At 34.7% G+C, this 24997-nt stretch overlaps 3 protein-coding genes across 3 annotated transcripts; 2 read left to right on the forward strand and 1 right to left on the reverse strand.

The window, feature by feature from the left end:
* Positions 1–9847: 9847 nt before the first annotated feature.
* On the forward strand, positions 9848–11547 carry LOC132061909 (uncharacterized). The gene is made up of 2 exons (XM_059454585.1): positions 9848–10949; positions 11243–11547. Exons 1-2 carry the CDS (start codon positions 9848–9850, stop codon positions 11545–11547), a joined length of 1407 nt encoding a protein of 468 aa, XP_059310568.1.
* A 178-nt stretch (positions 11548–11725) lies between these two features.
* Positions 11726–12507, reverse strand: LOC132061910 (uncharacterized mitochondrial protein AtMg00810-like). The gene is made up of 2 exons (XM_059454586.1): positions 12142–12507; positions 11726–11842 (listed from the first exon to the last, which is right to left on the reverse strand). Exons 1-2 carry the CDS (start codon positions 12505–12507, stop codon positions 11726–11728), a joined length of 483 nt encoding a protein of 160 aa, XP_059310569.1.
* A 5779-nt stretch (positions 12508–18286) lies between these two features.
* Positions 18287–19505, forward strand: LOC132061911 (uncharacterized). The gene is made up of 2 exons (XM_059454588.1): positions 18287–18305; positions 19036–19505. The coding sequence occupies exons 1-2, from the start codon at positions 18287–18289 to the stop codon at positions 19503–19505; spliced, it is 489 nt and encodes a 162-aa protein (XP_059310571.1).
* Positions 19506–24997: the final 5492 nt, after the last annotated feature.

Below are 24997 nucleotides of genomic sequence, written 5' to 3' on the forward strand. Positions count from 1 at the left end.
AAAATAACTTAGCTGTAGTAGATCTTTATGCCATTTCAATTCAAAATATGGAAGGCCTATCTTATTTTTAATTTTTAATTTTTATTTATTTTTCAAGTAGAAAGATTTTTATTCTATTTGAAAACTAAAAATAGCGTATTACATAACATAAAATATTAATTCACAAAGATTTCTTTTTTAATTTCATGCAAGATAAGGCTGAATATTATTTCCCCATCTCAAATTCTAGGACACTTAAATCACGAAATATATATATATATATATATATATATATAAGGTAAACTTTTAATTCCTATACAATATTATTACTTTAATTTTCTTATATTGAAGAAAAATACATGTTAATTAGTCCATATTAACTGAGGGTCATTTTTAATAATTTTGAAATATGTGCAATGACCTAACTCATTGTGTAGCTATATTAATTTAAGATTGTGGAGGGAAGGGGGGTGACCGGGGAGGGGGGGTTGGTCTTCATTTATTTATATTTCCTTTTCTAATTTCGACATACCATCTGTCTTCGCATGATATAATCTTTTGATATGTGCATAAGACCACACAAGTAGTTGAACTGTGCATTCAAATTCCTGCGAATATTGTTGGTAGAAATAAGCTTTTGATAAGAAAGGGAGAAACATGTTATTGTTCAAAGAAGTTAAGCATTTTTAAAATTAAGCTTACCAACCTGCTTGATAAGTAATTCATGTGAGTAAGCTTAGGAGAGGTTTAAGAAGCCTTATTATTGTTTATTAAGATTTTATAAGTGTTTGGTGATGAGAACAATAAGCTAGTGTTTAGTTGTCCCTTCTGAAACATGCCCCTGATTAATCCAGACAGTGGGAAGTTGTTACGGTTTATGTGGTTCAAGTTGCATTAACAATTTTTGGACAAAAAAATAATGACAAGTGCTAATAAAGAATCCGTGGCCATTCATGAGGACTTTTGGACATTGGTCTAGAACACTCTAACATCTTTAATTAAAATATTGAAATGTGTATAATGATACCTCGCAATAAATTAGCGGCTAAAAGAACTTTTATAATTTTAAGGATAATGGTGTGCGGAAGAAAATATGGCTAATATCTCAAATGGTCACTCAACTAAAGTTCTTACCACTTGAAGCCATTCAATTTCGCTTTTAAATTCAATAGTCATACCAACTATTATAATTCACTCGTAAAGCCACTAATTTTATTTTCTAACCCAAAAGTCACCAATCGTTGCAGATTTTTTCTTAAATTCACTCAACCTATTGTAGTGATTTTTCCATTAAAATTTTGTTGACATGAAATTTTTAAGAAATAAAAAGATACTTACTTTAACCATTTTATTAACCCGCCCCACTCGACCCGACCTGCTAAAAATATATTGACCAAGAGTCGATGGATACAACTTACCGAAATTGACAAAAATATATTGAAAATTCAATATCTTAATTCATATAATAAATATACTAGAAAATATATGAAAAATCAATATCTTAATTCACACACAAAAATTTGGGAGAGGGTTGAACGATGGAAATCTATTTTTGGATTCTGTAAGCTCCTCAAGTCCTATCTAGGAGCCATCATCGTTTTTTTTTTTTTTTTTTTTTATATATATTTTTTAAAATTCATCCCTAGTGTCTTTCATAGATACATAACACTTAATCAGTAATCAGTTTATCGAGAAAATATGCAGACATTCAGATATTTCCTCGGTGAGACAATACACATGAGAAATTCATACTTTCAAGCTTCCTGCTTTGAAGAAAATTGAAAATTGACCTCAGATTATGCTAGTTTCCTTCATGCAATGGAGAGTCAAATTTAGTTAGAAAGTACCACGAGCCAACAGATACATCTTACATGAATTGACAAATCAGTGTTGCAAGAAAGTTTCTGAATTAAGATATTGATTTTTCAATATTTTTTTTTTATCAATTTATGTAAGTTATATCTGTTGGCTCTTCGTCAATATATTTTTAGTGAGTCGAGTCATTAAAATGGTTAAAACGCGTATCTTATAATTTCTTAAAATTAAGTTTGGCTTGAAATAAAAATTTCATGTCTGCAAAAACACCTAATTTGTGGAGGTTTTTTAATCGATTTGTGGCAGTTTTTGACCCCAACAAACATAATTGTGGCGGTTTTTGAAAACGCCACAATTATCAATGCCACGAGCGTTATTGTGCGGTTTTTTAAAACCTCCATGATGACCGTCACAAAATAAAATTTGACTTTGTGGAGGTTTTCAAAATCAATATTTGGCAGTTTATAACCTCTAAATTGTGATTTCAGATTTTTAAACACTCATGTTTCTGAGGGTTTATGACCCCCACAATTTAGTCTAAATATTGTTTATAATTTAGTTTGTGAGGGTTTATAACCGCCAAAAATTATTTCAAATTCTGAACAAAAAAAAAAGTGTGGGATTCAAATTACCTCAAGCCTGCGTGTTCATATATATAAATAACCATACTATAATACTGCATATAACGTAAACCAAATTCTCAATAAATTTTCTATAGTACGAAACAACACAAATTTGACTTCATGCCAAACTAAAATAGTACAAGCTCCTTTTGATAATTTAAATTGTACAACTTTGACTTCATAAAGATATAAAATGTTTTCACATAGATAAATATGAAAAAAAAATACTAAGTGATTGATTGATGATTCTGCAAAGGCGATGTAGAGTGATCGGCATCACTAGGCTGAAATAATGGAATGAAAATATTAGATGGAAACTTATAACTACTGAATACTTAATCTGAAAGCAATGCGCTTAGACGAAGCCATAATACTTAGTCCATAATTAAATTATTCTAAACAACACCATAAAATTGGGGAAGGGGTGGATATATGAAAGAGAAGCAAAACACAGAAGAAAAAAAAAACAACATATATAAACAAGAATTCGATCTTGGGATAATGAAGATGAGAATTATTGGTATTCTTTCTTTGTCCAATTTTCAGCCAAATTATGAAAAGGAAAATCTAACACAAGGATGGAATGTGAAACTAAAGACACAGAAGAAAAAGACTCAAAAGTTTACAAAAAGAGAATAAGTACAATGAAAGACATAAAGCCTTCTGATAGTAATTTTTGTGACATACTAAAATTTGCATTATATGAACCAACATAAACATTATGGAGAATGAGAATAACAAAAGAAATCATGACTTAGAGCAAATTTGCATCCACTACATACAGGGGTTAGATTCCACCCTATCGAAGATATTAGTAAACTTTCACAAATTTTCAGTAAGTCACGAATCAATGAAGATTGTCAATAATGAGATCATTCACTAGATGAAGAATCAAAGACGATAAGTTCAGCACCAAAGTACACGTGAAAGAACAGTGGATGTAGTATTATCCCAAGGGTTAAGAAAATTATTCAAAAAACTTGCAATATCAAGCAAAGAGATTAAGCATAAATCATACGGCGGGCCTAGAGGTGAGAAATGAACTCAATGATTCCTACGTAAAGTTTCATCAATACAGATTTTATTAAAATCTGCACAGGTGTCTTTTTTTGTCTAAAGAGGAAAAAAGTGAAAGTGAACTTGGTACCAGGTCTGATGCTAAGAACTAACCTTCCATGCTGGTCTTTATAGTTTAACCTTTAAATCTTCCCTCTTTCTGCTATACTATTCACGTGATCCTGTATCAAACAACAATAATGATAAATACAACAATAACAACAGAAAAAAATGAATACTCTATTAACGAATAAAGTCAGCCAAAATACCATAATCATGCATCAATCACAGATATCCATCTGTATTGAGGTGATGTACAGAAAGAAGTTACTTAAGAAATTGCCAGAGTTTGCAGGTAAAGCATACTGAAGGTGGAATATGACCTAACTTGCGCGGAGTCTTCATTTTTGATGCCGCACCGGTCTCGACAGGGGACGAGTGCGGGTTCGGGATACATCTTGGATACGGTCAACCAATTTCGGATACTTTGACCGGAGTCAATGGACAAATTTGGGGGAAAAATTGAGATTTTGATTTTTCAAAATGAAAAATAAAACAGATTTAAGACATGGGAAATGGTATACATTCAATGTTATAGTCTCTTTGTCTCCTATTCATGGGCCAAACAGAGAGAAACCAAGAATTTAAGGGGGCATGCTCTTTGTAGCTCTATTCCTTTAATTTGAATTTTCTTTCCCGAATCCCCGCACCCGTATCCATACCTAAATTCGCACCCCCGAATCTTAAAATTTAGATTTTACAAAATCCGATACTTGAATCCGTACCCGCATGGGGTACCCGCACCCGAGTCCGAGAAAACTAAGGCGCATAGAGCTCGAAGAATATGTATCGAACTGCGCAAAGAATTACAGATGACAAGAGTTGTAGACAGATTGAACACGTGTAAAACTAAGATTTTGTTACAAGAAGCTAAAGACGCAATAATGTTGTTTGAATCCATTACTTTGTTTCTACAAAGGCATACAAGGTCAGTCAACTGCTATAATAACCAAGAATCTCAAGGCCAAAATAAGAAACAAAAGGAAATTTAATCATCTTGGTTATTCGTGCATATCAGAGATAAACTAATGCATACAAACTCAAATTACAAAGAGAATACAAATTGAAATAAAGCGAATTGTGCAGTCATAAATACAAATAAGTATCAACTAAGCGAAATACAAACAAATTAGGAATCAAAGGTTAATTGGGTGATGTTAACACCAAAGATAATAAAAATCAAATAATGTTTCAGACCATCAATTTGGAACAAGTGTAATGTATTTTCAATTTGAGGTCTGTTTGTTTGTTTTCACCCAAATCACTAGAAGAAATTTCTGCTTGCGAAGGTCATTACATTTTAAATTGGTACCAAAGACTTTTGACTTGTAAAATGTATCGCCGGCTAATAGAACAAAGTATAATCTCTACATGCACAAGATCAAGTTGTATCAGTTTGTAATACAAGTTCTATATTTTCTAAATCTGATTATAAAATTTCTTTCCTTACTTACACCATTCTATCATCATCTGTTTAGAACACTATCCAAAAATTTAAAAACCCCAAACAACACAATCGCAATCACCAATTCAAAACAAAATATAGATCAAACAAATAAACATTTGAGCTAAACAATTACCTCGTTGGAACAAAGTTGGATCTTAGAGCACGCACACATACAAAGTTGAACTCTAACTGCAAAGCACACATACAAAGTTAATCGAGGAGATAAATATACACATGCTTATAGAAACCAGTAAGCAACATTGAAGTACACGTGTGTGTTCATAGAAAGCAGTAGGTTGAAATTATTTCGAGAATATTACAATTTTCGTTGCTTCTTGTGAACGTAATTAAGAACACTGATAATTGGAACAAATGAGATATTGTAGAGAGAACATTTATTTGTAATGAGTATTAAAATTGTGTGAATATACACTGATATACTCAGCTATATATAGCCTCATATGTTAACTCCCTTAGGCTCCTATCTCAACTAAATTGGGGATGGTTAGTTATAGCTAACTAACTATAGTAAATTACAATAATACCCCTAATGTTTACTTTTCATACTATAATACTCCCCTCAAGCTAGGAAGTGTAAAAATCTCTAAAAGTTCCTAGGTTGGACATGAGATACTCATGTGAATTCTGCTTAGTCCCTTAGTTACAACATCTGCTGGTTGATTCTGTGTAGGCACATAGTTGATCATGATCAGCCCTTGTTGTAGCTTTCCCTTACAAAATGGCAATCAATCTCTATATGTTTAAGTGTGTATCGAAATCAAGACAAAACAACACCAGTTAAGATATTTCTCTCTCTAAAGAAACACTCCCCGTACAACTTTACCAAACGGTAATAACAACGACTATTTTTCCCCTCTTTGGGGCGAGTGGCTCCCACACACTGACTGATGGGGAAGCCGGAAGGCTCCCAACAGGAACGTCTAGGAGATATTAAAGCTTTGAAGACTCCAGTGACACCACAAAAGGAGACAATTCCTCAAAAAAAAAAAAAAAATGTTGCAGCAATAGCTGTTCCCACAAATCCAAAACCTATTGGGACGAGAATGGGTGACCCAACGGTGAAAACCAAAATCATCAAGCATAATGGTGGTCCGGCGATTGTCTTCCAATCCTCTGATTTCTACGGGGTTATGGCTGAAGAGTGTAAATACACTATTATTGGTAAGTTCCTTCGAACCCGACCTCAAGTAGAGGGAATAAGATCGGTTTTTGATGAAAAAATCAAAATTAACGGGGAAAGGAAAATAGGGGCTTACAATTATCGTACTGTCTTTATTGATGTATTTAACGAGGAGGATTTCCAAATTGTTTGGTTTGAACGATCCATAGAGATGGACGGAATGGACATGTGGTTCCAGAAATAGACACCAGATTTCTCTCCTCATGAGGATTCACCGGTGGTGCCGGTCTGGGTACTGTTACCCAATTTGCCTTTTCATTGCCACTCATGGCACTATGTCAAATAGATCTTGGGACTAGTTGGAGTACCCTTCTCACTTGATAATGCTACAGAGGTTAGGGCAAGGCCAAGTTTAGCAAAGGTTAGAGTTGAGGTTGATTTAACCAAACCTCAACTAAACCAATTATGGATTGGCCTGGAAAATCCTAATTTTCCCCTTAAAGGTTTTTATCAAAAGCTTGAATATGAAGGAGTTCCCAAGTTCTGCAAACATTGTAAGATTTTGGGACACAACATTGCACAATGCAGAGTTTGGGAAAAGCTTAAGCCAAAAGAAAGAGCAGCTAAAGCTAATGCATATGAAGATTATCGAATAAAGACAAGGACATTATTAACTATGAGGATCCTGTAGATGACAATGATTATAAAGATAATTAGGAAAGGGAGCTAACTTTTGAACTAGAAGCTAGCTGTGGTAGTGCTGCTAAGCAAATCAACACTGTGAGACAAGCTGGAAAAATTCAGGCTACTCATGAAAAGAGAGAAACAAAGAGCAAGAAGAAAGCTGCTACAGAGGCCAAGATTAAGGAACAGGAGAAGAAGAAGGAAAAAAAAAACAAGAAAAGAAACTAGAAAATTGAAGGTCAAGAATATCACTAGCTTCAAAGAATCTATGGAAAAGCAGGAAAAAAGAAGAGAGAAGGGAAAGGAAAAGAGTGAAGTCAATACACAGTAGGTTGAAAGAAGTGTGCAAGGTGATGACAATGAGGTCTTACTTTCTCATGATCAGCAAGATCAAGAGGGCAAAGTGGAAGAATCAAAGTATCACGAAATAGAGAAGAGATCTAACTCTAGCAATAGTCAGAGTAATCAAAACAATATGGAACCTATCCAAGAGAACCAAGAACAAAGTAAAGAGACAAGCAGAGTGGAAGAACAGACACAGATAGAAGTAAATATAGGAAGAACAGACAAGATCAAACATGGACAACAACAGAAAACTGGAGGGAAATTAACCATTATGCTGAATATTGACAAGGATGAGCATAATGGAGCAGGAAAAAAAGTGAGGAAGAATCAAGGGGATACTAGTTCTGATGTGGAAAGACAAAAGGATGAAACAGCTCAGAAACTCATTGAGACCTTTACATCACATCAATATGAGTCAGAAGAGGCTATGAGTGGGGAGATGGATGAAATCACTGAAAAAGAGGGACTTTCACCAAGAGGCAGATTCAAAATGAAGAGAAAAAAAACAACAAACTACTAGAGCTCATTCTGCTAGCAGGGTGAAGGATGGAAGAACTGTATCCTATCCCCAATAATTTTTTATGTTTAATATCATAAATTGGAATATTAGGGGTGTTAAATCCAAAAAATCTTTTGATAGATTCACAAAACTTGTCAACTTGAATAAAGTTCACCTGGTCACTATCCAGGAACCTTTTGTTCAAGTTAACAAGATAAATTTTTATAAAAGAAAACTGGGGTTCACTAATGCTTCTTCTAATAAAAGTGGGAAAATTTGGTGCTTTTGGAGGGACACTATAGATGCTACTATTTTGTCTAATCATAACCAACAAATTTCCTTCAATATGAAATTTATTCCTACTAATACTAGCTTCTGTTTCACAGCTATTTATGCAAGAAATAAAGCTAGAAGGAGGAAGAGACTATGGGAGAATCTTAAGGAGATTAGCTTGCTTGTGAACTGCTCATGGGCTGTCACAGGAGATTTTAACTGCATCACAGCTCCAGAGCAAAAAAAAAGGGAACACCTCATAGATTAAAACATAGCATTGACTTCATAGAATGTATGGATGAATGCAAACTTTTTGGTGCAGGTTTCAGTGGAGACATCTACACATGGAGTAATGGATGGGAAGCAAACAGGAGAGTTTACAAAAGGCTAGACAGACTTATTATTAATGAGGAATGGGCAAAGATAATGGGGAAAACACTAGTTATTCATTTGGAAAGAAAAGGATCTGATCATAAAGCTCTCTACTCATCAATAACAGGTCCCCAGATCAACCAAATATCTCCTACTTCAAATTCTTGAATTTTTGGTCTGATCAACCAAGCTTTGAGGAACTTATAGAGCAAGTTTGAAACAGGCCTCATGAAGGAAATTCCATGAGAGTTTTTCAAGAAAAACTAAAAGACCTCTCTAGGGAGCTTAGCCATTGGTCCAGAACATCTATAGGGGACATCTATGAAAAGGTCAAATTTTTAAAAAAAGATTATGGAAGATCATGAAACCATCATGGATTCAAACCCTATTGGTCAAAACAGACAGCAACTGAATAAGGTAGCTGCAGAATATACCTGATACTTGGGACTTCAAAGTAACATTTTACAATAAAAAGCAAACATCCAATGGAAAGAAGAGGGAGACACTTGCTCTACATATTTTTTCAGTGTCATCAAGCAAAAGAGAAGAAGGAACTATATTCACAGGATCCAGGATACCAATGGATACTGGATGGAAAACCCCATTGACATAGGAGATGCTGCTGTCCTGTACTAGAACAACCTCTTTAGCAAAGATAACTAGCAGAATCGAGATGGATTGGGATTTCTTAATCAACTCCAAAGTATAATCAAACCAGAAGACAATGCTCTATTAACCAAAATCCCTGAAGAAGAAGAGATCCTGGGGGCAATTAAGGACCTTAGTCCTGAAAGTGCACCAGGACCTGATGGTTACAATGGTTTTTTCTATCAGAAATGTTAGCATATAATTAAACAGGATGTTATTAACTTTGTTCAATCTTTGTTTGTAGGAAAGCAGCTGACCAGGTTCTACACTCATTCCTGTCTTATGCTAATCCCTAAAATAGAGGCTCCTGACTATTTTTCCCAAATGAGACCTACCAGCTTTAGCAACTTTTCAAATAAGATAATTTCTAAAATTGTTGCTTCAAGGCTGAACTATTTTCTCCCAAGTCTCATTTTTGAAAATCAAACAAGTTTCATTAGTGGTAGATTAATTACTGAGAATGTAACACTTACTCAGGAAATTGTCCATAACATGAGTAAGAACAAGAAAAAAGAGAATATGATTATTAAGTAAGATATGGAGAAAGCCTATGATAGAGTATCCTGGTCTTTCTTGTATGTTGTGCTTGAGAAAATGGGTTTTAATGATATCTTCATTGCCATTATCAGAAAACTGGTTGAAAATGCCTGGTATTCTGTATTGATAAATGGAGATAGAAAAGGTTTCTTTCACTCTTCTAGGGGACTCAAACAGGGAGATCCCTTATCGCCTTCCCTCTTTGTTATTTCTGCTGAAATTCTTTCTAGAATGCTTAATAATCTCGTTGATAATAGGAGATACAATGGCTTTTCCATGGATACAAAGGGACCACAAATAAACCATCTTGCATATGCAGATGATGTGGTCATTTTCACATCATGGAAAAAAAGTCCTTGAGAAGGATTATGAGGCAGCTAAGCAGATATGAACTAATATCAGGACAGAGGATCAATGCCACGAAAAGCTGTTTCATCACAGCTACTCATACTGACAGGGAGACTAGGAAAAAGATTAAGAAAATTACTGGATTTTCACATAAGACTTTCCCCTTTACTTACTTAGGGTGTCCTATTTTTACAGGAAGGAAAAATATTTGTTATTTCACAGAAATGACAACCAAGATACTAAAGTACACTGGAGCTTGGCAAGGAAATCTTCTGTCATTTGGAGGGAAAGCTGCCATCATCCAACAAGTCCTGCAGTCTCAGACCATGCATGTACTTGCTGCTATGACGCCTCCTAAAGATGCTTTCACACAAATAGAAAAATATCTCCAAGATCTCTTTTGGGGACACAAAGAGGGTAAGAAGAAGCATCATTGGGCATCTTGGAAGTATCTTTGCTTCCCAAAAGATGAATGTGGAGCTGGGTTCAAGAGCCTTTTCGATATTCAGACAGCTTTTGCCATGAAAAGATGGTGGAGACTGAGAACACAAGATAACCTGTGGACTAAATTCATGAATGCTAAATACTATAAAAGAGTTAATTTGGTAGCAAGAAAGTGGACTTCAGGACAATCACGGAGCTGGAAGGAGCTTATGTTGATCAAACAATTTGCAGAACCTCACATGCTTTGGAAAATCAACAAGGGAAAGGTTATGTTTTGGTGGGATAATTGGACAGGTATTGGACCACTATCCCTATATGTTAATGGAGACATTGCTTTGGGAAATATGCAAGTTAGGGAGCTCATTATTGAAGATAGATGGAACAATGAGATGCAACAAATTTTGGTGCCTCCCAATTTGCACCAATATATCAACCAGATCCAAATTTTTTATAGAGGCAGAACTGACCAGTGCTACTGGATGCTCACTCAAGATGGCACTTTTATTTGTGCATCTGCCAGGGAAAACATCAGATGTAGACAAAACAAGAATGATACATTCAATGCAGTGTGGCACAAGGATCTGCCCTTTAAGATTTCCTTTCTCATTTGGAGGATTTTCTTCAAGAGACTCCCACTTGACAATACAACCGTGAAATTCAGGCAGGGAAATACCACTGGTTCTCAATAGAACAGGATCGAAATTGCACTTGTTGCCCTACACCCTGCCACAAGAATGTTGTCCATCTTTTTGTTGAAAGTTTTAGTACTAAACAAATTTGGCACTTCATGGAAAACTCTTTTAGGATACCCCATCATAGATGTAGGCACTTGAAGGAATTGATGTGAAGCTGGTGGAATATTCAAACCAATAATCAGGTTCTCAAATTGATTCCTCTTTTAACTTGTTGGGAGTTACGGAAAAAGAGATGCAAATTCAGGTTTGAAAAAATTAAAACTTCCTTTACTAAAGTGGTCTATGAGATTAGCTTTAATCTCAAGATTTATCTCAGAAAAGAATTTGGTTTTGTACCTTTAGAAGCCAGTTGGAGGGATCTATGCATTCTAGTGGATGCGTATAAACCTAAGTTGAAAGTCATCCCTGTCTGCTGGTTGAAACCAGCCCCTATGCTTCTCAAACTCAATACTGATGGGAGCTTAATGAGTAGCACTAACAAAGCAGGTGGAGGAGGAATACTCAGAGATCACCAGAGGAATCTGATTATGGCCTTTAGTGTATCTATGATTTATTGCTCTAATAACATGGCTGAAACTTAAGCAAATGTGATTTTGGGATGAAATGGTGTCAGCAGAACAATATACAACCTGTTATTCTTGAGATGGATTCCAAGATGGTGGTTGATATGGTCAATGGAAAAAGCAAACCTTCATGGAAACTTCAACACTGGATTTCTCAAATTCAGGCAAGAGTAAAGGCTCTTAATTCTACAGTGGTTCACTGATATAGAGAAGCCAATGCTACCTCAGATTCTTTGGCAAAAATCGGGGCCTTTGAAGATTCATCACTAATTTTTGTACATCCATCGCAACTCCCTACTTCTGCTAGGGGAAACTACTCCATGGAGAAAGCTGGCCTAGCTACTTTCAGGATCAGGACAAATAAGAAAGGAATTGGCTAAGGTTTTTGAGCTTCTAAGGATTCTCCTTTGAGGAATCCTTTGATGGTCAGATGACCTTTTTTGTGGGCAGAATAGGGAAGGGAAACCCCCTTCATGCTTCTATCATATATATCACATATTTTGCTGGAGGTTTTGGCTTTAAGCCCCCCTCTTTGTAAACTTTATAAATAAATATATGATGGATGAACTTATTAAAAAAAATCTCTATATGTTTTGTTCTCTCATGATATACAGGATTGGCAGCAATTTGAATGGCTGTTTTGCTGTCACTGTAATTCTGCACTGGTAATTCAACTTTTGCATTCACTTCACTTGGAATTCCAAGCAACCACACCAATTCTGAGATTGTACTAGCTAAGCTTCTATACTCAGCTTCAGCTGAGCTTCTTGAGACAGTAGTTTGTTTCTTTGCTTTCCAAGATACTAATGAGTCACCTATCTTGATCATATATCCAGTTACTGATTTCCTTGTAAGTGGACATGCTGCCCAGTCTGCATCACAGTATGTAGTAACTTTGTTATCTACTTTGCTTGATAGTAATAACCCTTGTCCAGGCTGATTTTTGAGATATCTAACTACTCTAAGTGCAGCATCCATATGAGACTATTTTCGTTGCTGCAAGAATTGACTTAGAGTCTGTACACTAAAAGAAATATATGGTCTTGTCATGTTGAAATACAGTAATTTACCAATAAGTTTTTGATAAGCTGTTGGATCTACTGGAGGATGTTCCTGTACTTTTTTCTCTTGATTCACATAGTCATCATACTGTTTAGATGCAAGGGTGGGCATTGTACGGTATATACCGAATCCCATACTGAAACTAAATTTTTTGACACCGTGGTTTCGATATTATGGTATTTGGTATGCGTTTTAATATTATTTGGTATTCGATACGATATTCGGTATTTATAAAAAGAATACCGAGATACCGTATACCGTACCGAAGTTTATACTACATATACAATCCATATATATTATACTTAATACTATTAAATATATAGACTAGTTTTTGTACAAAAAAATACAACTCCTTCAAATTAGATTTTAGATGTCACTAAATGGAATTTTTGGTGTAAAATTATACAAGACTAAGGATTATGCTTAATTTTTGTTAATGTTGTTTAGACTTTGTAACTTCGACTACTCTATCGTGATTCAAATGTCATTTTTGTGTAATTGAATAACGAAGAAAATTGCTTGTTCTTTCTTTTGAATATGTCTACATGTGTACGGTGTTAGGTTAATATAATTGAGACATTCCTTGAAAAGTCGAAGTCATAATCCTTTATTATATGAGTATATATGTAAGTTGAAGTCAAACAAACTATGGTTACCTAATTACCATACTGAAAAATACCGAAACCGAACTTAGAAATACCGAACCATGCCGAATTATTTTGGTATGGTAATAGTATAGTATTTTTAGAAACTGAAAACCGAAGTTACCGAACGAAGTTTCAAATACTGTACCATGCCCACCCCTATTTAGATGTAAGTTTCACATTGATATCAACAGGAGTTTCTGCAGGCTTGGATCCTGATAAACCAACCTCAGATATAAGCTCAACAGTGTATTTCCTCTGATGCATTGAGATTCCATCTCTGATCTTGCAAACTCAATCCCAAGAAAGTACTTTAACTCACCCAAATCTTTCATCTTGAAAGCTTGTTGTAGTGATAGTTTTGTTTCTTCAATTAGTTTACGATTGCTGCCTATGATCAGCATGTCATCCACATACACCGATATGACAGTTACCCCTTCATTTGTTTTCCTGATGAACAAAAAGTAATCGTGTTGACTTTTTTTAAACTTGAGTTTGAGTAAAGCTTCTGTGAGTTTGTGATTCCACTGCCTTGGAGCCTGTTTTAGCCCATATAGAGATTTCACCAGTCTACACTCTTTCTCCCCCTAACTGGTGAACCCTTGAGGCAAAGTCATATAAATTTCATCAAATAAGTCTCCTTGTAAGAAAGCATTGTACACATCCATTTGATGGATATGCCTATGCTTAATAGTTGCCAGTGACAGTATGGTTCTAATTGTCACCATCTTAACCACAGGTGAGAAAGTCTACTTGTAGTCTATACCCTGTTTTTGACTATATCCTTTGGCTACTAATCTTGCCTTGAACCTTTCCACTTCACCATTAGACTTATATTTGATCTTGTAAATCCATCTACAGCCTATAGGTGTTTTTCCATGTGGTAACTATGTTATTTCCCATATCTTGTTGCTTTCAAGTGCTTGTATTTCAGCCTGCATGGCATCCACCCACCTTGGATCTTTTACTGCTTCTGTGTAAGTAGCTGGTTCTGTAAGTACAGAAGTAGCAGCAACATAAGCTTGATAAGACTTTGATAGATGCTCATACTGTATGTAGTTACTTAGAGGATATTGACCTTCTTTGTTGATGTTGAGTGATACAAAATCCTTAATCCATATAGGAGGATTCTTGCCTCTTGATGACTTTCTAATTTCAACTGGTGGAACTGGAGCTTGAATTTGCTCCTGATGCACCATATCATATTCATGAATCTGAGGTACATGTTCCTGATCATGATCATAATGTGGTACTTGAATATCAGCTGCTTCATTATGCACCTCATTGAACTCTACAGTAGGAACCATTGTATTTTGATTCTGAACCTATCCTACTTCTCCTGTCTGCACATTCACCATAGGAACATGATTGGTAGCACCACACTTTGATGTTTTGAAAGGTATCCACAAATACAGGTTGCTGAGTATCAGTGTCTTGTTTATCAGCAAAAGGAAACACCTGCTCTTGAAACAAAACATCTCTAATCACAAAAAAGGATCTAGTAGTCATATCATACAAAATGTAACCTTTTGAGTTTCAGAATACCCTATATGAACTGCAGTTCTTGATCTAGGCATCAACTTATCATTTTCTGTCAGAATTTTTCCAAAACACGAACACCCTATGACTCTGAGATATGTAAGTAATGGTTTCTTTCCATATAATCTCTCATATGGACACTGATTATTAATAACTGCACTTGGCATTATATTAATGAGATATGCAGCAGTTAACACACAGTTGCCCCAAAATTTTAAAGGTATATTTGCCTGAAATCTGAGTGCTCTTGTAACTTATAATACATGCCTGTGCTTCCTCTCAGCAACTCCATTTTGCTGAGGGGTATAAGGGCATGTTCTTTGATGTATTATGCCTCTTTCTTTGAATAATTTGTCACATACCATGTTCACAAATTCAGTTCCATTATCTCTTCTGACCATCTTAACAGATTTGTCAAATTGAGTCTTCATATATTGAAGAAATAACTTAATAGAAACACACACATCTGATTTATTCTTCACCAAAAAAAGCCAAACCATTCCAGTAAAGTCATCTACCATAGTAAGAAAATATTTGTTTCCATCAAAAGTAGCTAGTTGTTTTATAAGGACCCCATAGGTCAATATGAATCAAATCAAAACTACTAGTACTCTTGATACAACTAGTAGGAAAAGCTAATCTTGTCTATTTGGCAAAAGGACAAACTATACTTTTGTCCAACTTGTTACTAACTTCTTGTCTATTCAAAACTACAGATGACACATGACCAAGTCTTCTATGCCAAAGCTCTATATCTAACTATTGACTACTTGAAGATTCTTTAACTGTAAATGAAGACTCATTCACACCTTATTGTAGTAGACCTTTTAGTAGAATGTATAGTCCTCCTTCCTCTTTACCAATCTCTTTCACCTTGCTACTGTAAAGTTCCTGGAACACACAAAAATCTGGAAAAAACTAGACTAAACACCCTAGTTCCTTTGTGATCCTACTTACAGACATCAGATTGTATTTGAACTGAGGAAGATGAAAGACATTTGTAATGACAATTCTAGTTGATATTGCACTTGAGCTTATATGAGTAACTTTAGCAACCTCTCCATTTGGAAGGAAAACTGGTTTTGGAGATTTTAACTGAACTACTGAATCTTTCGTTAACATGCCATATTTGACACCATGTGATTGGTTGCACCTGTATCAATTATCCAAATATCACTATTTCCAGAAACTAATAATGTTTTACATATTGAATTCACAGCATTTGCCTAATCAGCTTCAATCTTTCCTGCACCACTTCCCAGGATTTGCACTATTTGATCATATTGTTCCTTTGTGAAAGTGCAGGCTTGAAGTTGATTAGCATAGCCACCTGATCTTGAAGAAGCCCTCAGAGTCTCTTCTTTTGGTACTGGCACATTTATATTCATACCATAAGTGAAATTTGCCTAAGATAGACCTTGCCCATGTTGCAATTCTGCACCAAAGATAGACCTTGCCCATGTTGCAATTCTGCACTTGTTCGCCTTGCATCACAGTAGGCCGATTACCACTTCTTGCCAGTATTTCCATAGTTACCAGACCCCTTCTTCTTAGACTTAAAATCAGGTGGATATCCTACTAACTTGTAACAGGTCTCTTTAGTATGACCTTTGCATCTGCAGAACTCACAGATGACATTAAAGTTCTTGTTGAACCTCTGATTACCAGCAAAGTTTCCTCCAGTCTTTGAGTACATAACAACTTACTCTAAGCTGTTAGAGGACATAGTGTTCATTCCAAGATTTCCATTATTTAGACTCGCAGACTTCTGTGCTTCATCTTCAATCACCATACCATATGTTTGGTTAACAATTGGTAATGGACTCATCAACAAGATTTGACTTCTTGCTTGTTGAAATGAGTCATTCAATCCCATCAGAAACTGATATAATTTTTATCTATTAAGATGTGCCATAAACTCTTTTGACACCATCCCAAGTGCTGGTACTAAAGCATCATACTCATCCCATAAATTTTTCAGTTTTGTGAAGTATACAGAAATAGATGTTGTCCCTTGTTGCAGTGTAACAATCTTTTCATGAAGACTGAAAGTTCTTGAACCATCTACTCTACTAAACCTTTCTTTCAAATCTTCCCACAAATCATAAGCATTTGAAGCAAAAACCACTCCACCAAAGATACTTTTAGACACAACATCCATCAACCATGACAGGACAATTGCATTAACCCTTTCCCATTGTCCCCACAGTTCTTCACTATATACTTGTTTTTTGCATGAACCATCAATTAATCCTATCTTGTTTCTACCCAAGAGAGCCAGTTTAATTGATCTAGTCCACTGAGTATAGTTTTCAGTTCCCAGTAATTGAAATGAAATGATGTTTATGCCACTGATATCAGTAGGACTCAACAATAAAGGGTGATTGTAATCTATACCTTGTCCATTAGAAGCAGTTCCACCATTGTTTACTGCCGGACTTAATTGAGACCCATTGTTCACCCTTTGAGCAACATCAATCCTTGCTTGTTCTTCTGAAATTCCCATGATTCTTTAATTGGTATTACTGACTTGATCTTCAAGAACAGATTCAATCAAGATTTCTTGATTTCTTTGCTTTGCGGAAGCTATTAAACCAGAAGAAAAATTGCAGATTCAACTCAGATCATCACAAGTTGAACATACTGCCTAGAATCGATCTTCTCCAAGCAATAATCGCTGGAAAAGCTCTAATACTATGAACGTAATTAAGAATACTGATAATTGGAACAACTGATATATTGTAGAGAGAACATTTCTTTGTATTGAGTATTAAAATTGTGTGGATATACACTGATATACTCGGCTATATATAGCCTCATATGTTAACTCCCTTAAGCTCCTATCTCAACTAACTTTGGGATAGTTAGTTATAACTAACTAACTATAGTAAATTACAATAATACCCCTAATGTTTACTTTTCATACTATAATATCTTGTAACAATTTATTATTAGAAATACTACATGTGGTATCAGAGCGTACATTTTGTCATGTTATTCAGTGTTCAATTCTAATTAGATTGGATCTAAACAGATAAGAACCCTCAACTGTAGAATTCTGTTCTTAGTGGTTTGTTGTGGTCTTTACTATGTTGTTCAGTATCTATTTGTGTTCATGAAGATTGTGTGTTACTCCATAGTATTGAACTCTAAAAAGGTTTGTGAAATTATAGAACGTGAATTTCATTTCTGAAAATAAATCTTCATGCCGATTTATTCAATTTGATTTTTCTGAAGCGATGATAATGGAGTTTAACACTGATTCTTGTTTTAAAAATTCATCCGTATAATATGCATTTACTGCCGAATTCAAGTATTTTTTTCTTTGTTCACATAATGAATACTTACATGATTCTTGATTGAAGAGTGACGGCAATAGCCTACGCACATAAAATGCCTAGTTTTGTATTTAAGGAACATGACGTGGAATCATAATTTAGTACCTTGACAACCAACTATGTGTACTTATGCAATTTTTTTGATTATTTTATTTTCTTTATGCGTGAATTCTAATGATTGGAGGATTCAAAGGTGAGCTTTTATATTCATTCACGTATAAGAATTTGTGACATCACTAGCTATTTGAAGTTGAATCCATTATTTGGTAAAATCTTATTCACATATTTAGAACTTCAATGTTATCTAATTTGATAAAAGTTATAAGAGATTTTCATTAAGTCCTGAAACCAGCAGCATGATAATTTTGAGTATGTCTTTTCGTCATGTTCTGATGTTGACAAACTTTAGCTATTGTTTAAGTTTTATAATAGCTTAATTATAAAGATCAACCTCTGGGGTAAGCGTTATGCTTATATCCAGTAGCCCATTGACTATTAAGTTTAATTATTTGAGATGTCATTCTGAGTTTCTTTTATCTCATGTGCTTGAAAGTAGCCACATCATTTTGAGCACTTGATATAAAAGAAAATAAAGTTATCCAATCGCATAAAGTTTAGTGATTAAATTTTTAATGACATCTATTTAGTCCAGTTATCTCATTAAAATGGTAACCCGGCCCCACAGGGAGGCAACTATTTTGGTGAGATTAATTGGAACGAGATAGTAAATCTTTCAGTTTGAAAATTATCCTATGCCCATACGTACGGATTGTTTTCTAATTTTATTTTGGTTTAGTAAATTCCGTGCATGTGTTGCAACCTCTGCCCACACGAAGGTCTGGAATTTACTTAGAATCGGTATTTACGCGATTCACTTTGATGGTTTGTACTTCATAGCTTATGTGTGCATCCTTGTTTTGCAGTTTACGCAGCTTTTCCCTCATCTGCTATCTTTAACGAGAACGCTCGTATTCCAATGTTGTCTGGTGAAAACTTTACTGCATGGAAGGAGAAAGTCCTTCTCACTTTAGTGTGCTCAAATTTGGATCTGCCAATCCGTGTGGAAGAACCACCTAAACCCACGGAATCAAGTACGCCAGATGCTAAGGCTTATTTTGAGCGGTGGGAACGATCTAATCGCTTGAGCCTGATGCTCATAAAGGCTCATATAAGCCAAAGCATTAGGGTTTCCATCCCTGATAGCGATAAGGTCAAAGCTTACATAAAGGCTATTGAAGAACAATTTGTAAGCTGTGACAAGGCGCTGGCCAGCACCCTTATGAAGAGGATCTCAAGTATGACCTTTGATAGAAGTCGTACAGTGCGCGAGCACATTATGGAGATGACACTACTACAAAAAGGGCCTTTAGCGGCAATTATTCAACGGCAATAATACAATAGCCGCTAATTGATTCTTTTACTTAAAATATTAGTGACAAAAACGTATTAGCCGGTAAAAAGTATCCTTTTACCGACAATTAAAATAATTTACCACTAAAAATGACTAATTGAACGCAATTTTAATCATTTTATCTTCCCTCCAATTGTTTCCCAAATAATTAACTATTCCCTCCAAATTATCAAAAAATATAAAATAATAAAACTTTCGCTCCAATTCTTTTTCAGAACGAACCCTTACGCCTTGAGAGAACGAAACCCTTCTCCGATACTGGTAAACAACTCTCAATATCTCAATCTCCTCCCTCACATCCGTTTATGTGGGTATGTCTATATTGGTTTATTTTTCCTATTTATACTATACTTTTTCATGAATGTTTTCTTCATACATCAGATCTAATGTCACACCTTTGTTTTGTTTGATTTCTGAATTTAGTTTCCTTTTTAATAATCAAAGAAGCAATATTTTTACAGATCTTAGCTGTAAAGTGTGTCTTTTGTGGTTAGTTTTCTGATTTGTTTAAGTTCTGGATTTTGGGGGGTGTAAACTTTGGCAATTTTGCTAAGTTTTGGTTATACCTTTTTATTTTTTTTCTTAATTATGGCAATTTAAGGGTCATTATATATCCATTTTTGGGGATTTGTTTTTTCTCTTTCACGAATTCTAGGATTTCAGATAGATTGTGTTTATAATGAAATTTCAGCTATGCGTACAGCTATTCCCTAATGTCATAAAACATATATTTTTAAGGAGGTAGGATTTTCAATGAATTGCGAGGTGGCGTTGTTTTTGCAAGACTTTGAAAAGCCGAGTTCCAAAACTTCAAATACAAAGAAAAAAGAAAAAAGAGAAGCTACTTGTTGCTAAACTAAAATAAAAGGAATGTTTTGCTATAACTATTTTCAGAACAGAACCATTGACGCCTTTAGGAGCTTCATTCATCTCGTTCACTTTCTTGTCTTTCTCGTCGAAGTAAACTGCTTTCCAGTCATCCAAAACTTGAGTTTAAGTCGACTTGTGATGTTCAACTACGGCGATTTGTAAAAATAAAGTTTTTATGTTTTTGCCAAAGCGGTTTTGTGATATCTGACTGCTGATAATTGACTGAATTAGTTCACCTATTTCTCCACTGTTTTATTTCTATTTATCTACTGGTTTATCTTTTGTTTCACTGCTGTGTGTGTTTAATTTGTGTTCTAGGTGCTTGTGCACCTTGAATTATGTTAGGAATAAAAAAAGGTTTTGTGAACGATCAAGCACTTGCTTTTATGATTATTGAATTAGATATCGCTTTATCCTTAGGTTTTTCCTATCCTTGTTCACATCATGAAGTTCATCGGCTGCTTCCATTGCAGCTACCTCAGCTCTTTCTTCCTTAGTTGCATGTCTTGAAGCCATGTTTTACACTCTGTAGCTGAAAAGGAATCAAAATATTATGTTTTAGTTTTCAGAATTAAAACTACTTTTAAATGCGTTTTCACCTTCTAGGCTCTAGCGACGAAGGCCATTGGCTATTCCAACAACCATCATCGATTGAGTAAGGTAGGTTTTGAGACCAATACTGTATCAAAATTTACGGTATTGCTGATTGATTTACTTCCATACAACCAAAATCCAAGAACTTAGAAGCAACATTGTTGACTGATTGTTGAGTGATTAAATTCAAGAACTTGAAGCAACAATATATATTAAGCCCTTTTATAGTTTTGATCAGGGTAACTAGTGTGAAGTAAAATCTGTCCAACTTCTAAACATTTAAGAATCTAAAGTAAAATCTGTCCAGCAACTTCATTAACAACCTATAAAATGCATAATCAACAAAAAAAATGAACTTTTTGTTGCTGATCAGGTATTGCATTTTTGGCGAAAAATTTAGTTTTCTGATGGTTTTTTGTAAAGATAGCTCTATTCTTTAAAAAATAAAATTTAGAGCATTGTGAAGTAGACGTTGAGTTAAATAGATATTTTATATATGCATTTAGATACTTGTTATTATGAGTATTTGATAGGAGTTGTTACAATGACCTTAGTTATTTAGTTTAAACACATTATATGATCTTTTAGTTCGCTAGTTACATTAGTATTATGAGTTAGTACTTGCTTTGGTTTATCTTGAGTTAGTGAAATATATTGCACTTTAATGAATTATAATATGTGTTTTATGAGCATTTACCATTATAATTGTCGATAAATCCATTTAACAAATGGGTTTAGTAGCCATTATAATTGTCGCTACACAATAGTTGTTAAACCATGTTACATTTAGCCGCAATTTATTTGGATTTAGCGGCAATAGAAATAGACGCCAAAAGTGTTGACAAAGCCATTTTGGAATGAATTTAGCGGCCATTATATTTGTCGTCAATAATAGCCATTAAAGTAGGTGAGTTTTAGCGGCAATTTAATTGGAAAAAGCAACAATAACAATAGACGGTAAAAGTATTGATTCACCATTTTGGGAATAGATGTAGCAGCCATTATGATTGCCGCTAAACAATAGCCATTAAAATAAGTCCTTTTAGGGGCAATTTATTGGATTTAGCGGCAATTGTATTGGATGCTAAATGGTGGATTAGGCCATTTTGGATATGGATTTGGCAGCAATTATAACTGCCGCTATACAATTGCCGCCAAAGGATATGGCCTTTAGCGGCAATTAAATCAACATTTACCGGCACTTTTCTGTATTGCCGCTAAAACCTTTAGCAACCCCACATACGGCAGCAAAAGTGTAATTGCCGGTAAATGTAATAGCGGCAATTATAATTGCCGCCAAATGCATTTTTAATTGCCGCTAAAGACCCTTTTTGTAGTAGTGTGAGAGACATTACTGCTAAACTCAAGTCCCTTGGGGTTGATATGTCTGCACCATTTCTTGTGCATTTTATCCTCAACTCTTTTCCTGCGGAATATGGTCCGTTCAAGATATCTTACAACACACATATAGATAAATAGTCAATCAATGAACTCTTGACCATGTGTGTTCAAGAAGATGAGAGGTTGAAGCATGAGATACCTAAAAGTGTTAATTTGGTGACTCGTGATAAGATAAATGCGAAGAAGGGAAAAAGTGTTCCTATGAAGAAGAAAGGCATTGTTAATAAAGATTCTTGCCGTTTCTGCAGAAAGAAGGGACGCTGGAAGAAAGAAATGGCTTGAGAAGAAAGGTAATTTTACCTTTGTATGTTATGAATCTAATTTTACTGAAGTTTCTGATAATACACGGTGGATTGATTCTGATTCCACAACTCACATTGCCAAAACCATGCAGGGTTTTCTAACTTTAAGGAAGTTGATGGCAAGTGAACAAAAAGTTTATTCTAGCAATGGGATGCCATCACATGTGGAAGGCGTGGGGACTTATAGGCTCATTTTGAAAGACAGTTTTCAATTAGATTTAGACAAAAACTTTTTATGTTCCATCGAATTCCAAAAATTTCATTTCTCTTTCAAGACTATCAGTTGCTGGTTATGATTTCAATTTTTATTATTCTTCAGTGAAACTTTTGAAAGATAATAAAGTTATTGGTTTTGGAAATTTGGATGGATGATTATTAAAATTTGAGCTAGACCCCACGATTGAATGTTTTAATTTTGCTGCATGATAAAGAAATTGACACTAAGAGATGTATTATTAATGAGAACTCATCAAGTATTAGGCACAAGAGATTGGGACATACCTCAATTGACAGAATCAAAAGGTTAGTTAATGATAGAGTTCTAGAAGCTCTTGATTTTTCTGACTTTGGGACTTGGGTGACTGCATAAAGGGTAAGCAGACCAACAAATCTACTAAAGGTGCCAAAAGGAGTTCTCAATTGCTTGATATCATACATACAGATATTTGTGGATCGTTTCCTACCCCTTGCTTGAATGATGAAAGACATTTTATCTCGTTTATTGATGACTATTTAAGGTACATTTATCTCTATTTTCTACTTAACAAATCAGAAGCACTTAATCCTTTTAAAGTTTACAAAACAAAAGTATAGAAACAGACAGACAGGAGCTCAGATCAAAATTGACATATGTTGGTCCTTCAAATTGACATTTCTATATAATAAGAAAGAATAGAGAATTATGGGTCTTTTTAAGCAATTTCAACATCATACAAGAAGTAAATTATATTTGAATTTTTTTGTGTTAAATAAAAGAAATCTTTACTACAACTCTGACTAATCTGTAGTCAAAAAAGCAAAAGATCTGGTACTGGAGGTACCATTTATGTGAAATATTAATATATTTTGAAGCTTATTTAACAATCCTTAACCATATTCTTCAAGTTATGTTTGAAAATATCTGCCAAGGAATAGTCTTTCTTGAATGTCAACACTCCTTAAAAATATTAAACTAAATTGCGCATGAGGGTTTCATTATTGGTTCAAGCAATAACTGCAATACTGAAACCCCAAATTCTATGGCTACTAAGATAAGGAAAATAAATAGAATTTAGTCACATTATAAAATTTATTCGCCCAAATAGATACATCCCTGCAGAAATACACAACACACAAAAAGATGCAGCCAATAAATCATAATCCCAAGCAGAAATAGAATTATAGTAGCAGATTCATATTTTTAAGAAATATGGGTCCAATGATAAAGCACTCAAAATTCAACAGCAAGGGGAAGATTAAAAATAGAGATAATGTGATAGAGAAAGAATGAGATTGAGGATTTCTTTCTGGAATTAGGGAAGGGTTGATGGGGATGGAGGCGACTAAAACTGAAAGAGGGATTTGTGGGAAAGGAAAAAGAAAAAGGAGATATAATGCTTGATATCAACTCATGGTTAAATTTTTTGTAATATATAAAAAATTCAATCAAATTGATATCAGCTCAAATGTTAATGTAAACTTGAAAAAATGAATTAAAATTTTGAAAAGGAGATATAATGCTTTGATGTCCAACATATAGATGGTCCAGTTTTTGAGGCATTATATCATCGTCAATATCGTTCTACTGTTAGTTAATTTAAACCGGGTGAAACATCTTTTTGATCAAGAACTGGTATGATAGGCCTTGCAAAAGGTTAAAGTGGTTCAGGAGCTTCTTCATACAAATCAGAGTAGGCAACAGTTATATAAGGATACACAGAGACGTGATTTGGTACAATATTTATGGCTGGAGAACATATGTTGTTGAAAGTATTGTCTATGAGAGGTATGATGAGGTTAGGGAAGAAAAGGAAGCTGATTTTGAGGCACATTTGGTCATATGAGAACTTGGAGCGGGTTGACTAAGTTGCGTACAAACTTGCTTTGCCACCCGGGCTAGCGGTGCATCAATGTTATCATGTATCGATGCTCTGGAAGTATATCATTTATAGTCAATCTAAAACATTTTATTTCACGACAATCATTGTACTTAGCCTTGTCGTTCCTACATATTGTTCAATAAGACTTACTGACTACCCTGATGTACTCACGTCTCTATGTTATTTTTCTATCTTCTTAAGAGATAAGTATCGTTTGTGACAGTGAGAC

Source organism: Lycium ferocissimum, chromosome 7 (genome assembly GCF_029784015.1).
Source record: "Lycium ferocissimum isolate CSIRO_LF1 chromosome 7, AGI_CSIRO_Lferr_CH_V1, whole genome shotgun sequence".
NCBI classification, from domain to species: Eukaryota; Viridiplantae; Streptophyta; class Magnoliopsida; order Solanales; family Solanaceae; genus Lycium; species Lycium ferocissimum.

Coding starts and splice junctions, on each gene's coding strand:
- LOC132061910 (XM_059454586.1), bottom strand. CDS start 12,507: ATGGATGCTGCACTTAGAGTAGTTAGATATCTCAAAAATCAGCCTGGA. Junction 11,843..12,141: donor TTCAAATTGCTGCCAATCCT/GTATATCATGAG, acceptor TCCATGGAGTAG/TTTCCCCTAGCAGAAGTAGG.
- LOC132061909 (XM_059454585.1), top strand. CDS start 9,848: ATGAGGCAGCTAAGCAGATATGAACTAATATCAGGACAGAGGATCAAT. Junction 10,950..11,242: donor CAGGCAGGGAAATACCACTG/GTTCTCAATAGA, acceptor CCTTTACTAAAG/TGGTCTATGAGATTAGCTTT.